At 33.1% G+C, this 18,305-nt stretch overlaps 1 protein-coding gene across 1 annotated transcript in view; it reads right to left on the reverse strand.

The window, feature by feature from the left end:
* The window catches only part of LOC118746736, a 127,208-nt gene that overhangs the window by 77,622 nt on the left and 31,281 nt on the right, over positions 1-18,305 (reverse strand). The window contains exon 3 of the mRNA XM_036480638.1: positions 11,202-11,421. Within this exon, the coding sequence (XP_036336531.1) occupies positions 11,202-11,264 (63 nt within the window). The 5' untranslated portion in view covers positions 11,265-11,421. The remainder of the gene's footprint in view (positions 1-11,201; positions 11,422-18,305) is intronic.

Raw genomic sequence — 18,305 nt, forward strand, 5'->3', positions numbered from 1 at the left:
CCTTAGTAGATTCGATACACTTCGCTGCTGAAAAAGTTACAAAACACACAAAAAAAAAGCAACAATGACTTCAGCAAAAAACCCAAGCCAGAAGTATAAGGTAACGAAATAAGCTGTAATCGTCACACAGTTGCATAACAGCTAACCAAAGAGAAAGAGGTAACAGCCAAAAAAAGTTTCAAACCTTAAACGCCATTGTAAGGATAGGAAACCATAACGGCTATATGCAGCTGTATTTTGTGGTTTGTAAGTTTCAGGTAAACGCGCCACCAAAAAAAAACACAAAAAATCGAGATTAACTGGCGTGTGCGACAGATTCGTTTATTTTTTTAAGAAAGAGGAAAAAAGGAACAATGAGCAGCAACGATCAACTAAAATGACCAAAATGCAGTAAAATCCCAATGTTCGTCTGTAACATACATACAATTTTATATTCATACATTAGGTCAGATAGGTTTTTATAACCATTAACTCTTTCTTTGGGTTTGTCCATTATTTATATTGGACACATAAGAAAACAATTTTTACTTTACAGCAGGACGTAAAGCTTAAGTTAGAGAGATAGGTCACGATTAACTACTTTAAAATTTCACTTTTTTTGACGAAGGAAAGCAAAAAAAAAAACAAAAAAAATGTTTGTTTTTTCTTTTCAGGGCTTATATGAAGGAATATTACCTCAAAAATCATCTTATCATGTTTATTCTAGCCTAGCCTCGCACATTCATCTATAAATGCCTTATAATTAACAATAATTTTAATTGAATTCCTTCAATCTGTATACAATAGAATTTTCACGATGCACAGAGGGATATTTGGCCGATTTAGGCGGTCAAAAGTCGAATTTTCCAAACGAACTGTTTTCTGTTATAACAGAATTTAGGGCGAGGAGAATATAATTATTGACTAGATTCCGTTGTTTTTTAATCCCTCTTTGTTTTCATTCGCGCGCACCACACTGTCAAAGTGCCGTGTTGATAATTGTTTATTTGGGTTTTAGATGTGTTTAATAAATGTTTAGTAAGTTTTCGAAAACAAATTACAAAAAGTTATTGCCTCACAAAATAAACCGTCTCTTCATAAAAAAAAATGTTTTAAAAATAGTTATTAAAAAACGCCCATTTATTTGAAACATGTTTTTTATAGAGAATTAAACGAGGATAACGATGGTGTAATTTTAAATCCCTAATTTACTGGTCTTCACTTTGCAAATCAACTTCAAAAATTCAACTGTTAATTCAACTGTTAATAGCTAAGTTAGCTTTCGGACAATCATGCCCATCTTATATAAAGAAATGTAAAGCCCGTTTCTTTAGCTCTAAAACGACGTTAAGATGAAGTCGCTAATATGAGCAGAACCCGAGATATGTATAACGATTTAAGGAAGTACATGATTAGTCAGAATCACGAAAAAATCCAAACTTTGACAGATCATATCTCCGAAGAAAAAATTTAAAAAAAAATTCCACGAATACGTGTTAGCTTATTTCATATATAGAACCCGCAAGAAAATTTGAAGCGAATCGAAAGTGTGACACTAAATTTCTTATAATTAATTTAGCCTATTATATACATTGAATTTAATTTTTAAACAGGTGGCAGCCCTGTTCAAGATAGTTTCAAACTACATATAACCTTATTAAACTTTTTCGTCTGACACCCATATTGTTATATTGTTTCAGTTACGTAATTCCCTGGAATTAAAGTTGAATTTAATTTTTAAACAGATGGCAATCCTCCAGTAACGATTGTTTTGAAATAAAGCCTTGTCAAAACCATTTCGATTGACACCCATATTGTAGCGATTCGTTTATCTTAATTGCATTTAATTTTTTAGCAGACGGCAACCTTTTTTATGTTCTAACGATTTTAGCGATCACAAATATTAGTTATTTTGTGAAAATTTTCGATGCATACATATTAGTTAGTTCTTAGGATTTTTTTTTTTATTAATTTTGGTTGATATATTCTTAGCGATAAAAAGTAGTGATTATCTTCAGTTTTCGCGATCATATGTGTTCGCTTTTGAGTTTTTTCGATCAGATCTGGTCGACATATTTGATTAAGTTGTTCGTTCACATTTGGTCGTTATCTTGTCTTTTTTCGATAATTTTTAATAGATGTATTGATACATTTATACATATATTTATAATTTTTTTCGATAATATTAAAGCGATTCAATGAATGATTTATCGATAAAAATATAAGTCCCCCTCATGTTTAAAATTTTCCCCACAGTTTTGATCGGAATTTCGGGCTAATTCGGTAATATTGAACGATATATGTACATAAGTATTTTGTCGAGTAGTAATTGCATTCAGATATAAATATTTTCCAAAATATTTGAACTATAAGATTATTTAAATCGAGAGAAACTCATATCTAATATTACCTATTGCAGTTGATCGATAAAGTTTAAATCCGAAATTAACAAATTGTTATATACTTTTTTATGGAACGGTTTTTCATTAATCCGTTATACCGAAAATACTAAAAATCGGATATGAATGATTTAATCGATCGGGAGTTTCGAGGGACTAATTTTTGGAAGAGAAATTTACCGATTAATTTTTATCCTCGAATTGCATATATTCTGAAAAAATATACATCATTTTAATAGCAATGTATTTTTATTTAGATTTTTCACATTTTTACGCATATTTATTGATTTATCGGTTATCGATGTAAACAGGTACATATACATACATATATACATAGGTATGCATATGTAGGTAAATATGTACATATATACCCATCCGTTATCGATTCATTATCGAAATTGTTATTTAGTAACTTATCGTTATCGTAACAATACGGTCATTAATATCAATATTGATATCATCCGATTTGTTTTTGATACATCCACTAAAATCTGCTCATCCTAATGTACATACATACATTCAATATATATCATCCAAGTCTTTCGTATGCCTATTCCCAGCCTCTGCTGCTGAAAGTTAATTCCCAAAACTTAGGTAAATTAACCATGGCTGAGGTATGAAGTAAACGCAGCTTACATTAACAAATATTTACAACAGATATATGTATGCACATACATAGCTAGTATATGTACATAGTATACTCGCATGTTTTCTTATTCATTTTACTATAAACATATGTATGGGTGTAAATACCAATGTTCGTATGAATGTACCTATAACGCTGAAAAGATAATCTACACTTTTGTTATTGTAGAAATTTTCGACAGACGCTTTGGTAAGCTATCAGCGTCAGCTTGGCCGATATGTACGGACGAAGCGGATGTTGTGACTTTTGAGAGTGAACACACATATGTATGTACATACATACATTTGAACATACATACATATCCATATATGTAAGTACAATACCCTATTATTTCAACGGTAAATGTATGTAGGTGCGTAATAGTTGTTGCTAGTGTTACAAATTTTCGGTCTTTATGTCGGAATGTTAAAATCGAAAGTGGTTTGGGGCGAAAACTCGTAAAAAGATAATAACAAAAATAAACAAAGAAAATGAAAAAAAGAGAGTGAAAAATGTTTTCGATTGAAAAATATGTTGCAGATGTGAAGCTGCAATTTATCTGTGTATGTACATACATATGTAGATATGTATATCCATGTAAAATGTAACGTATGTATGTATGTATGTGCGTTATGCACATGCTGATGTGAATTTCAAGAGTCAAATTGCATTTTTCAGGCAAAATTAAGTGCAATAAAAGTGGCCGCTCTGTGAGTCATAACCTCCACCCATAATACAAACGAAGTATTACTCTTGCCAACAGGTGGCATTACTTTGGGCTCGTTGAGTAATGGAAAAGTAGAGTGTGTATGTTGTAGAGTTTCTACTTCCGTGTTGCAGCCAAAGCTAAATCATTAGTTTATTACACATCGTCGCAAAAATCATAGACATTTTCTTTAAGAGACTCCCCCGAATTATAGAAGATAGAAAACTTGGACTTACTCAATCATCAATCAGGGTTCAAAAAAGTCCATGGTACTGCATTTATCGACATTTCAAAAGCATTTTATCGCGTCTGATACGATTAATTACTGTACTCTTCCAGCCAAGTACATAACTGTGGTCACAAGCAATTACCGCCTAAGCCGACTTAAGACAGAATGGAGTTGTATATGCTATCGAACTCTTCAACCACTATTCCATGCGTATGTGAAATCCCCATTTCGCAAGCTAGGCTACTTAAAAAGTTATTGGCGAAAATATTTTAGTTTCCCCATAAGGCTAGCATTACAATCCAAACGTTTAAAACGTTTTTTCTCGAATTCAGGTTTTTCGACTTAGTCGGTTATTGCTGATGACCACAGATATTATACTCGTGCATTCATCCACTTCTATCTGCTAGACTGCTTTGTCTTTAAACGTAGAGCAGTTCGCTTCGTAGGCAAACCACAAGGCAGTGATCCGAACCCATACTACATATATCTTGTCTACACACACCACCCTTTGATATATATTATCGGAATCGGACTATAACTACGGATTTTTAGTTATGCACGAGAACATAATGTAATGTCAAGCGCACAAAAACTCGGGAACGTTTTCGTAAAAAACAAAATGGGACAAATATTCAAGAACTTCTCAATAAGAACAGAATGGAAACGAAAATTTTTGGAACGTTTTCATTTAGAACGAAATAATAACGAAAATATCGAGAACGTTTTCAAGGATGATCAAATAAGAACACAAGTCTGGGGAAAGTTTTGCTGGATAACAAATCGAGAACAAAAGTTTTGAGAACTCATCCTTAAGAATAAGAGGGACGTCCGTCCGGGTGATAATAAATCGTTTCATTGCGATCCATGATTGTTAATTCTAAGTCAGAGGAAACTGGTTCATTTCAATTTCCAGACCGTTTACCATTAAGCTAAACTGTCCATTTATGGAAAAAAAATTTGAAAAGTTCGTTGCTTAAGTCTTTCGTTTACTTTTCGTTCCTTTTTGATTAATTTTAATATTCAAACATTTTAAACTAATGCAACGGTAAGAGAAGAATTTTGTTCTCGCTTCCATTTTACGCGAGTAGTTCAGGGAAAATTTGTTCCCGTTTCGATCTCTGTTAGAACTTTCCTGATACATAAGTTCCAAATGTTGTTGTTCGAGAGAAAGTTCGTTAGACTTTTGTTCTTTGTCAGAATGTTTCGGAGAGTTTTTTGCCTTAAAAATATTCCTGAAAGTATTGTTCACATTTTGTTCACTTTGAGAACGTTACCGACAGTTTTGTTCTCACTTTCGTTCTTGGGCAAACACTACCGAAGGTTTTGTTCTCATTTCGGTTTTCGACGTTTAGTTTCGATCATACCTTTTGTTCTCGGTACCTGTTTTAGTTTCATCAAAACCGAACGGTAAATAGATTTTAATGAATATCTCACCTCTATCGTCACCTAGTGGATTAATTTTTCGTTGAAGTATTTTTCGTCATGCGACACATGCGACACCTAGCATATTAAAAAATCCGTGCCAAAAAACTAAAGAATATAGTGTACAAATTCGAAAATCTGTTCATATATTTTGAACCAAGTTTTAATAAAGAAAACGGTTACATTTAAACACTTTGTAAGAACTGAATTAACTCTCTCAGTACAAAAAATCAGCCGCTGAAAATCTGAAAATTTGTTTACCGGCTAATTTTGGGTCATTGATTCCAAAAATACGATCAAAAATTTTATATTCAGTGTTTTTGTTCAGCGTCCTTTATACAGTGGTACCCTAGATTTGTAAACAGGGATATTAATAATTTTTATTTTTTCTTTTGCGAAATATATTTCAAAACTGAGAATAACATTTAACTTTTTTTTCGGATCTCAATTCCACCGAAAAATAGTTAATTGCTTCCTATATATTACACTATTTAATATCAGCTTTTGTGAAACTTTTAACTTTTGTGAAAAAACACGATCAACTGCATCCCGAAAAGACAGTAAAAGAAATGCGGTAAATAAGAATTGTATACTTTTCTCAAAGCAACTGTTATTTTAAAAACAAAAGCTCTTATTTAAGAAGAAGAGAGATTTAAGTACAAAAAAAGTTTGTCAAATATATTAGACGATTGTACTGAAATGGCGAAAAAAAATATATCGATATTTTTATCATTGAATTTATCGTTGCATTTACCGAAATGGTTTTCGATATACATAATTATCGATACATATTCGATTTCGTTAGTCATGTAACGGTCGCGATATACCCTCCAATATCTTGTAGTTATCGATATAATATTCGTTTTAACGTTATGCAAAAAGAAATTTAACTGGTTAATTGCTGCCAGTATTACCAGAGTAAACTTTATCCCCACTAAAAGGAAAAATGTTTCATATCAAAGCACCTTTTATCACATAAAAATAAGCAAATTAAAATTACCTATAACAAGAAATAACTGGCCCTGAAGTAATCATATTGTACAGCTATGTAGCTACATTAGGGTGGTCCAAAAACAGTAAAGTCGGAATTGTAATGCTCTCACCCCCTATGATTGTTCTATATCGAAAAAGTATACCCCTATTTTTTTATTTTGAAATCAAAAAATATTTAGAGGTCGCTCAAAGTTTTCCATGTATTTTTATATGGAGAAAAAACAACTTTTCGTAGAAATGGTATAGAATTCTTGAAAATAAATATTTTTCAACCGGAAAACTCTTGTTCTCTTCAAAAGACTTTCAATGTTAATACCCAATTGTTTATTTAACCATTTTTTTAATACTAACGATTTTTTATTGGTCCCCTATTGCATTTTTCGGGTTTTTGTAGGTTTATGGCGGACCTATAAATTATAGTTGCGATGAAAAAATGGTTAAGTAAACAATTAGATACTATTATTGGAAATCTCCTGCAGATAAACAGAGTTTTCCGATAGAAAAATATTGCTTTTTAAGGATTCTATACCATTTGTAGGAAAAGCTGTTTTTCCCAAAAAAAAAAATACATGGAAGACTTTGGGCGCTTTGAGCGACCTCTAAATGTTTTTTGATTCCAAAATAAAAAAGGGGTATATTTTTTTTTTGGTACAGAACCATTTTAGGGGGTGAGAGCGTAAAAATTCCGACTTTACTTTCTCACATGCATTTTTGGACCACCCTAAGCTATGTACATAAATCTACCGAAAAAGGCCTACATTTTTTGTTTCGTGTTTAAAAGCAAAATTTGAAAATTAAGGACAAAAACAAATGTACATATATGTATGTATGGAGATATGTATGCATGTGTGCCTAAGTTGCAGCAAGAAGGTAGTATGTCTTGTGATTAATTATGCGCGAAAAAATATGTATTTGTAAAAGAAAGTTAAAACTTTACAAATCAGAGCATAACTGCGAAGCGCCAATTGAACGAATGGCAAAATAGGCATGCAATCTCTATGCACATAAAAATGTATAAGCAGATGTACATATTTATGAACATAAGTATGTATGTACATACATGCAGGCGAGCTGTTGGTAGCTGTATTGAAATCAAATTCGAAATGGTGAATAAAACGATAAGTTTGCTTAAACCAAAATACAGAGATTTTTTCCAGCACTAATCGTTAATCTACTATCTTAAATATAATGCATATATCGCACAGCTTCTTCAAAAGGCGACCAACTAAAAAAATAAATAAAAATTAGGGTAATTTTTTTTTGCATAAGTCAATTAGTAGGATTTATCTAAAATGAATGAAAACCAGAAAACTACTAGTTATTATATCTGTTTTTGTATTCATTGTGTTGTATCTGTATGATCCACAAGCACTTATATTTTCGGGTAGGATTTTTGAGTTGTGCCATTTTTGAAGAAGATGTGCGATATGTACAGTGAAATCCACCTGCTTACATACTATATTCAGTTTAGAGTGGGGCCTTTGGGTATCCAGTTACAGTTGTTCGACTATACTAAATACAAAGATTTAGGCGTAATAAAGACTTTGGCGTTAAGAACTGTCGTTAGCTCCAGTCAATTCCAGGATGCTCACGGAAATAATGTTTGGTCAGGGGGGCAAAACAATTAGCCTCCACGACGAAACGTCTAACTGAGTCTGATTGACTTCGTCGAGTCCGTAAAAGGAGGTATGGAAGAGATTCAACAAGCTAAGTGGCTGGCGAGTAGCAGTTACTCGGATCACTACTCAAGGAGAGCTGCCATCACAACAGAAAACCGGCAACTTCACAACTCGACTTTCGCCCCTTCCCTCAGAGAGAACATCTCAACAGATGTACACTCGTGAGCAATGGAATCATCTATCTGGTTCCATGGGTACTTTGGTCGAGTAAATTGTCGAACTTAGGTGAGCCTTATGCTGCCTATGGAGCTACGCTGCGATCAGGCGTGACGGGATATGAGAGAAAAAGAGACGCGTAATACTTGAAGGATGACATGGAATGTTCTGAGACCAAGCTGAATTCCTATATTAAGAAGAACGACGAACTGGTGACTGGTGTCTAGAACCTTGGAGACAATGAAGACTCCCCCTGTCGATGAATGTATGTAAGCATCTTTGTTTCGGTCAAATGTGACAATGAATTTTTAACAAACTTCCCGATGGGCTCGAGAATTGAAATTGTAATATGAAAGATGAATTCGTCCGCTAGGTGGCGCAGGAGTCGAGATACTTGGAAACCCCGTATTTATAGTCCGATTTGGTTCATATTTGAAATGTATATCATATACACGAAAGGAAATAACTCTTCAAAAAATTTTATATTTGGAATATACATATGTACACTGCCAGAAAAAAGTATTGGTACAGCGAATTTTGCAAAATATATGCACCAGTTTCTATTCTAATATGTTTCCGCTAATATTTTATAAAAATATGGTTCATTCTACAACAAAAAACATAAAACTATAATTTCTGATTTTTTTTTTGTAAAACTCGCGAAAATTCAATAAACCATATTAAAAAAAAAAATGGCGGAAAAATATAACGATAAAAATTGATGCATATATAATAAAAAAGCAGCCGGCAGTGTATGTATGTATGTACATATGTATGAATATGGATTACCTACATAAAAAGGCGCAGGAGTATGGATGTGCGATTAATTAATTAATCGAACAAGCTAATTAATCGAAGCCTAATTAATCAAAGAGTAATCATTTTTGATTAATCAAAGTGATTAGTTTCCCGATTGATTGCGTTTCGATTAATCAGGTTCTAATTAATTCTATTAATCACAAAACTAATTAATCAAAAAAAATATTGTACATACATATTATATTATAAAGAAAATTTTCAGTTGCTTTGAAAGCAAACTTGAAGGAAATGAACAAAGTTACTCAGATTTCAATTATTATTTTTTAATTAAACTGAATTTGCATATAAATTGATTAGTAAAAATATTTGCTTAATCAGGATTATGATTAATCAAAACATTAATCGACCGATTAATCGCACATTCCTACGCAGGAGTGAACATGTTTGGGAAACCCGTATTTACTATCCGACTACGGCGTTATCTTATTGCCACAGATGTAGGAGTTTGTTCATAAGTACATATGTATAGTATCAACGTGATTGCTCATCAAAAGAATGTGCGATATATTTAGAAAACAAGTGTACATATTTTGGCATATACCCTATCGGTCGGTTTACTTCATCTGTCTCGAGTGTGACAAAAAATGTATAAAAAAAAACTATCGTGAACGCATAAAAATCTTCTGTAGAGTTTTATGTACATACCTATGTATGTATGTATACTAATAATCGAGGCATTTCATCATTTTATGAGTAAGTACATATAAACACTCATAAACTTTTGACACTAGCATGCTTAACCAAGATTATTCGATGTGTGGAGATAGCACCAAACAGTCTAGCTTAACGGTTGATCAACTGAAGAGCACCTTCAAGATATGCAGAAACACTTACAATTGCTTTGCAATGGGTAATCTTATGCTGCGTACTACTTCTAGCAAATCCTCTCTAAAAGTTAAATGCCAGCATGTAAAGTTGCAGCTTATGGTGCTAAAGCAAAATAGTAGATTGCGAATGTGTGTTTATGAACGTATGCATGTATATAGCACATACATATCTTGTACATTAGGGTGGTCCTTTAAAATAACATCTAAGTTTTATTCTACATACAAAATAAAGACGTCCACGAATATTTCAAAATTTTAAAACAAATTCTTAGGGAACTTTTTCTTTTAATCTCAAACATTTGACACCTTTTTGAATTTTTTAAATTTATTCATGTAAATTCAAATTTTGGCCAAACGTATGGGTCGTTTTTTACATTTTCCGTTATTTCCTTAGCATTTACAGTGGGATCTTAAAGTATTATATATTGATGTTCTTGTATTGATGTCCATTGATCTCAAGAACCCCGATCTAGTACTTGCCCCTAGATCTCAGTTCTTATCACCCTAATGTCAGTAAATTAAAACACCAAAGGTCATTAAACTTTTGCTGAGAAAGTATTTTGATTATTCCAGTATGTAAAACTATTAAAAAAAAATTGTTTTTAATGCCGAACGTAGTAAGCACCGAAAAATCTAAAAAGGCAACTTCTAGCTTCGTGCATAAAAAAATTATTCTTTGAAGTTGCTTTGCAAAAATACTTTCGACTCGGCGATGTACGGCGAATACATATGCGTCGTTTAGGGTTTTCCAGAAGTGCCGTTATATGAAAATAGGCGTAGTTTTTGACCGATTTCGCCCATTTTCAGTACCAACAGCACTTGCCCTAGTAACAACCTTTTTGTTTTTTTTTTCTTTTGTTATCCTAGTCAAGTACTATCGATCTATGTCGGTCGCTTCCGCGTTAGATTCCATGGCCCTTAAATTGTTGCACAGCGTTATCGGTTATTTATGGTCGTTTTAATTTTTCTCTTTTCCACACCCTAGTTTTAATATACACAAATACTTGTATAAAATTATAAGTAAAACTTTAAACCAATAGCTGTTCAACAATCATTGCTTAATTCGCCACTGTGACTTATTAGTCAATGAACAGTTCGTAACGCAATCACCAATGTTTATCGTTTTTATAAGCATTCTGCACATCCATCTTAACTGCTGGTGCATTTTTGTCACACACGTATGTATGTATGTATGTATGTTTGTGTGTATGTTCATTGACATAAAGATAAAACGTAGGCGCCAATTTGCGACATTAAGCTTCTTCTTTTACAGCATTTGACCCATTGTTTATTAGCTTTTTATATCGGTTATATAGCAAGTATCTACATACATATATGTATATGTATGTATTAGAATACATACTCACCTTCGCTATGAACACTAAGCAGAATAGCGTCGCGAGCGCATAAGCCGGCAGCTGTCGCCCCATTTTGTTTTTGTTTTACTGTGTTTTGGTTTAGTTGAGATTTTGTTGTTTTCTATTCCCCTTAGCCGTCACTTAACTTTTAGCTGTATTTCTCCGACATGCACATATGTATACCCGACTGTGAGGCGGAAGGAAACCACCGCACCGCTTAAAGAATTATCTGAAATGAAAAATAACATTTTTTTATGAAATAACATTTATATATAATATTCTTAAAAAGGCGGGTGAGATAAGAGAGTAATCACATTTTCACGAATTTAGCTTCCTAAATGAAAAAGTTTCAGAGCAAAATGCTGTAATGGTCCGTCCTTGCCGGTTTCGATACATAAGCAATATGTTATAAAAAGGGGCGGGGCTTGCTTACCAAATATCCAGTACGGGGCTATTTTGCGTTCAACAGGCAGACAAATATACGGAAGGAGTGAGACCGATGGGGACATCTCGTCCTCCCGATCTCTTCTTCTTCTTGTACGTACAAACATCGGACAAAGATATAAATAAATATTGGGCAGTCGCGGAATAAAGAGGGCATTCACATAGTTTATCTATGCACCAGAATCCAGTTTTTGTTATTCTTATATCTGAATACTGGAAAAGAAAAACCGAACAAAAATTTTTCACTGTAGCAGCTTACTAGACACTGTCTAAATCAGTAAGGGTAATCACAATCAGGTGCATATGGTCCTGTATTTTCATATTTTGATGAATTTGCAAATTCACAACAATAAAATGAAAACTGTTGCCAAGGTATGTAGTTAGCATAAAATTTTAAAATGCACCAAAAAATGCAAATGCAAGACCCTATGCACCGGATTGTGATTAACCTTAGCGAAGTGTCTACATGTTGTCTCCATTCTTATCTAACGGCAGGCTTAGGATGTGAAGAGATGTTTGGTGTCGTTGGGGCATCTTATTCAAATTGGACTGATCAGTTTAAGCCAGGGACCCAGAATAATATTCATTTCATGGTGGAGTTCTAAAAAAGTCATCAAAATTTTCGTAAGAATTATAAAAGTCTTTTGATAATAATTAAGTGTGAGGAAAAATTTTAAAGTCATCGATAACTATTATTTTAAGACTTATATAATAAAAGTCTTTCATAATAATTATCGGCGAGATATATGTTTTTAAGTCTTCAAAGACTTTTATTTTGAGACTTATATTATAAAAGTCTTGTCATAATAATTATCATTGGGATAAATATTTTTAAGTCTTCAAAGACTTTTATTTTGAGACTTTTATTATAAAAGTCTTTTCATAATAATTATGAGTGCGAAAAAATTGTTTAAGTCTTAAAGAAAATGGGCTTGCTCAGAATCATTTCGGAATTAGTTCGGGGCTTGGTGGGGGGCCAGTTAGGGACTATTTTGGAACTAGTTGGGGAGTAGTTTCGGACTGGATTGGAACTATATTATATATATAGTCCCGAACTCGTCCCAAGCTAAGCCCCAACTGAACCCAAGCTACTCCCCAAACTATTCCCCAAATAGTCCCGAACTGGTCCCCAACTAGGCCTGAGCTGATCTCCAAATAACCCCGGAATGGTCCTCAACAAGCCTCGTTTTTTAAGATATAAAAAATTTTTCGCACTCATAATTATTATGAAACGGCTTTTATAATATAAGACTTTTATAAGACTTAATATAATAATTATTGATTGACTTTTCTTCTTTTCTCTTATAATAGTTATGTGTCTGGTTTAACCTGCCACAATAGCCAGAATTGCGTTCTGTCAAAGTATCGCTAGCCTCATGGACCAACTCGAACACTTCGTCTGTGATATGTGGCATTGGTATTCGGTGATAGAATTCATGGGCTAAGAGTTGACGAAGGTGTTGATTGATTATCGATGAATGACCTGTCTAAGTATACTATACGAGTATTTTTATAGCCGATCTGGTTACACGGATGGTGTGTTCTCATTCGGAAGGCAGTCGGTTCTATATGTAGTGTGAATATCGGTATCGTTTGCGAAAAACACGTATAAGTATATGGCAAACTTTATCGATATATTTATTGACAATGTTATCGATATATTTATAGATATTTACCTCGACAGAGTTATCGATATGCATGTTTGTCGATAGCTGTATTATCTAAATTGAATAATCTTTACCTTACTGAAATAACAAATTTTTCTCATCAAGAAATGTTTCTGATAAGGGAGTTCAGAGAAATTCGGCTAACCATATAAATTGGCCAGTAATTCTTTCTTGAAAAATATTTGTTTTTAGCAATTTTACCAACACGGCAAGTATTTTCCTCCCCTCCTTTGAGCTCTAAGGTTATTTAGCATATATTTTTGGCTGTTGTATTATAAATAATTCATTAACTAATCCATCAGTCATTAATTATTAAGACAAAAAATTATGCTATTTTTGAAATTTTACACATACATACATATATACATGCACATACATACATACATACTACATTGCAAAGACCTTTCTTAGTTTAAACCGCGATTTGCGGTTTGGCATTCACATTGCTAAGACATTGAAAAATTTACCGTTGCACAAATCAATGCGCGCGCTGTAGCGACAAAGTGAGAGCACTATGGACCACTTTCTATTTTCACTACAAAAGCAACAAATATGCAATGAATTCGACGACCGGCAACAACATAAAACGAAAGGCAGGCGACTGAATAATAAAAAAAAAAAAAACAAATAACAAAAAATGAACTAAGCAATTTGGTTTGTAAGCAATTGATAATACAGATGCAGATGCACAAACAAACAAGAGTGCTGCCCCTTGTACAGCTGCTGATGAGCACAAGAATGACTGTGATGCGTTTCAACAATGTGGCAGTTAAGACGGCAGAAGAAAAATTATTTAGTTAAAGCTGCAAAACATTCAAATTAACACCAACGCAAATGAGATATGTAAATAGTTCAAATACCGAATGACAGGTGTTCGTTTAAGTTTCGCAGGTACATATGTATTTATATTAGGTTGAGTTTTATGTTTGTTAGAGTACAACTCTACAACAAGATTTTCATAAAATTCTTGAAGTTAGCTTATTTTTTTTTAATTATTCTATAAGCTGTTTTGAAGCTTTGAAGTCGAACTTAATTCACCAGACATCTGTGACAAATCCACAAGCTCTATATGTTTAAAAAAAAAATAAAAAAAAAATTCTAGAAACGTAAGGATCCGTTCACACAGCAAGCCCAGCGGCGCTCATCGAAGCAAGGCAGGGCAAAGGAAAGTTGTTGGTGTTTACATTGAACGAAGCGGAGTGGAGCATTTTCTATGAAACGGCCGTAAAGATATTAATATTAATGAAAAGCGGCTGAAATATTTGCTCAATTTGCTGTAATTTCTTTCTCAAAAAATATATTTTTATTTAATTTTTTTGATTTTTTTGTTCGCATCAGCATCAAGAGGCTGAAAAATATAAAAGAAAATTTAAAATAAAAAATTCTTGGCTTTCATCCCAAAAACGCATCTGAAAAAGCTTGCTGTATGAACACTTTCATATGTACATATATTCTTCTTCTTTTTTTTGGCGCTGTAACCGCCTAAGCGATTTTGGCCGAGTTGCTAAGCGATTTTGGCCGAGTTGAACATATATTACAGTGCTCCAAAAAGCAGTAAAGTCTTCATTTTAATGCCGCCACCCCTTAGTTTTGTTTTATACTAAAAAAATATACCCCGTTTCTTTATTTTGAAATAAAAAAACGTTTAAAGAGTGCTCAAAGCGCTCAAAGTTTTCCATGTATTTTATATCGAAAAAAAAGCAACTTTTCGTAAAAATGGTATAGAATTCTTGAAAATCAAATATTTCGACTCTGTTTCAGGTGATTCCCAATAATAATAAACAATTATTTATTTAACTATATTTTCATGGTAACTATATTTTATAGGTCCGTCAAAATCCCCAGAAAATGCAATGAGGGGACCAATAAAAAATCTTTAGTATTAAAACATGGTTACGTAAACAATTGGATATTATTATTGAAATACTCCTGAAGATAACCAGAGATTTCCAATCAAAAAATATTGATTTTCAAGAATTCTGTACCATTTCTACGAAAAGTTGTTTTTTCTCCGATATAAATTACATGGAAAACTTTGAGCGCTTTGAGCACTCTCTAAATATTTATGATCTGCAAAAAAGTAAATGGCAACACTTTTTTTTTTCTCAGCCACCTCATACGCGGTATTGCATTTTGCGTATACGCGGTTATGTTTATTACACAATCGTTGAATGAGGGACGTTATTCCGAAAGACATTAAGTTTTTCAAAATAAAAGTTCCTTTTCCGTACGACGTGTTTTGGAACAAATTTCCATTGTTCTTTTTCAATGACTCTTAAATGACAAAGAACTTTTTATAATAGACTGCCTTTAGAGCCAAAATTTTGTAACTGATTATTTTTATCGTAAGAAAAAAACTCACAAATGCGTCATGCGTCACTCAATGCAAAAACTTTTTTCACTTAAATTTTCCGTTTTTAATAACACGAAATTTTTCTAAAGCGCGAGTAAATAAATATCCGTTTGTGAAAAAGAACTACTGCAAAGAGTACGGTACCAGACTGCACGGTGTCACTTTTTGGTACACACACTTGAATTGTAAGAGTCAAGTTAGTATAACTTTTTTTGTCCACCTTTTAAAAAACCAAAAAAATGATACCCCGTTTTTAAAACGTTCAGGTCTTATATTCAAACATTAAATAAGGGGCTGCTGGCATCGGTCTTGGTGTTGTATAAACACCATTCGAAAGACATACAGCTTTACACTGCCTCCAATTGTTCAATGATTTTAATGTGCTGCGTTTTTATAGCAGAAAAACATTTGACAATACACAGTTGTACACCGTACCCACTAAAAACCGACTCGAAGTCTTAAAAAAAATTAGTAGGTACTACATGTACCTACTAGGGTGAATAACACGGTTTTTCTAAACCGGTTTCTTCCGTTTTTTCTTGGATATCTGTACTGTAGGCGGTTTTTTAAGTCTTCTTTTTTCGAATATCGAATAAACCGTTTTTTTTTTATTGCATACAAATATTGACCTCTCTATAAAAGTTTTGAGTTTTTCGAAGTTTTCAAGGCCGTTTCCAGTTATCTTACGCTATTTAGGGATGGACAGTATATCATATTTGATTCCAATAAATGAATGTTCGGTGCTTAAATGTTTTCTACGTATTTTACCGAGCTGCTCCTCCAAGTCGAGTTGTGCTTCTTGATATTGTGACACAAGTGGAATGGGTTTTCGAAAAAAAGACGAATAATCGAACACCCAAAGCCTAAATAGTGCTGTGTATGGGAAACTAAATATCCACTCACTTTTGCGAATCGGTGCAAAATTTCACGTTTTAATAGTGTGTTTAATCACCGCTATGCTTTTTTGTTGGTTTTATGCTGCATATTATACTATTTTATTTACACACTTTAGATGATTACATTTTTTTAATGCATATTCTATAATTAATTTCTAAAACAATTTATTAATATTAATTTATCTCCGAATACACGTGACACACAGCACTCTAGATTAGCACGTTTCTTTCAAATGTATGTATGTATTAATACGCATACGTATGTATGTATGTATATAAGTCTATAACATCAGTTCATCCGCTACGTGCGTGCAACTTGCAACGACAACGACGACACAATGCCAATGCTAACCGTCCAGAAATGACTAACTGGACACGCACAGTTAGTTACGGCCACAACACTACCCACTGACCGACACCGAACCAATAATAAACCAAAGATGCTTCGTATCCAAAGAAAATAAAGCATAAATAAAAAGTAACTTCTTCAGTAAATGTGTAGCAAAAGCAGATGCGCCACTGTTAATTGATGGATGCTATACTTTTATACATACACACAAGCTGAAATATTTGCATACGTACATACATATGTACATAAATATGTAAAGCGCATAAAGAAATAAAAGAAGTTATGCATAGGTAAATATGTATAGAAGAAAAAGACCAGAAGAGAAATGTAATTCAGAGAAGATAAAGAATATGCCGCAAACTTGTTTGAATCAGAGCCATATATTACACTGCAATAGCGTGGTAGCTAAACGATGTACAAACACATACATATACAAACATACATGACTAATAATGTATGATACTCGTATTTATTGTAAATGTAAAAATGTAAAATTTTATATTACAATATACACACATATCTACACAACATACATATGTAGCATTAAATGTGCACCATGAGTGAGAGGAATGTCACTTTCCACTTGCGAAAATGTGTGCGATGCGTCGCATCTGTTACTTACGAACAAACAGCGTCTTAGCCATTCATTCAGTGGTGTACGCCACTACACCCCACTCCACTCCACTCCACTCCGCGTCAGTGGTTGACTAGCCTACATGGCGTATGTGTAACCTGTTATGAGCGTGCACAATATGCTGTTATGCTAGTGCTGTTTTATTGTTGCTATTGTTTTATTGTTGCTAGCGTCTATGCTTTTGTCAACGAAATAACTAAAGAAAGTCGTATAAAAATACGCGTATTAAAAAGCAAGCTAATACGAGCTAATTCACCTAGCTACATACATACATACATACATACAGGCTTTCGGCCGGCGCACCATTTTTGAATAAATTTTTTTTATACGCACATACATACATATGTTTTGTTATTATTTTACTAAGTTTTTAATAACGAAAGCTGCTGCTTAAGCATTCACCTTTTGTTTTTTATTTGTATTTAATTTCAAAGGAAATTTAGTTACCGCGTCAGTTTGGTGGTCAGCCCCGTCGTATGTATGTATGTATATACGTATGTTGGTATAAGTACAAGTACGTATTTATGTATGTACATATTTTTATAGCAACAGCAATGACCGACCGGCATGCATTAATTTCAACAAGTAACATTTTGAGTGAGTTTAGGTTTATTTTTATTTAATGCAATTTAATGTAGTTTTATATGTTTGTTGTCACCATAAAGCGACTTTTTTTTTTAATGTGTAATTAAATGCCTAGTTAACTGAGCGAATAGTAAAATTTCATTTCGTTTGATTTCAACACTGTATAACAATTGAATTTCGCTATA

This window comes from Rhagoletis pomonella, unplaced genomic scaffold, assembly GCF_013731165.1.
Source record: "Rhagoletis pomonella isolate Grant_MI unplaced genomic scaffold, Rhpom_1.0 Rhpom_scaffold_00011, whole genome shotgun sequence".
Taxonomy (NCBI): domain Eukaryota; kingdom Metazoa; phylum Arthropoda; class Insecta; order Diptera; family Tephritidae; genus Rhagoletis; species Rhagoletis pomonella.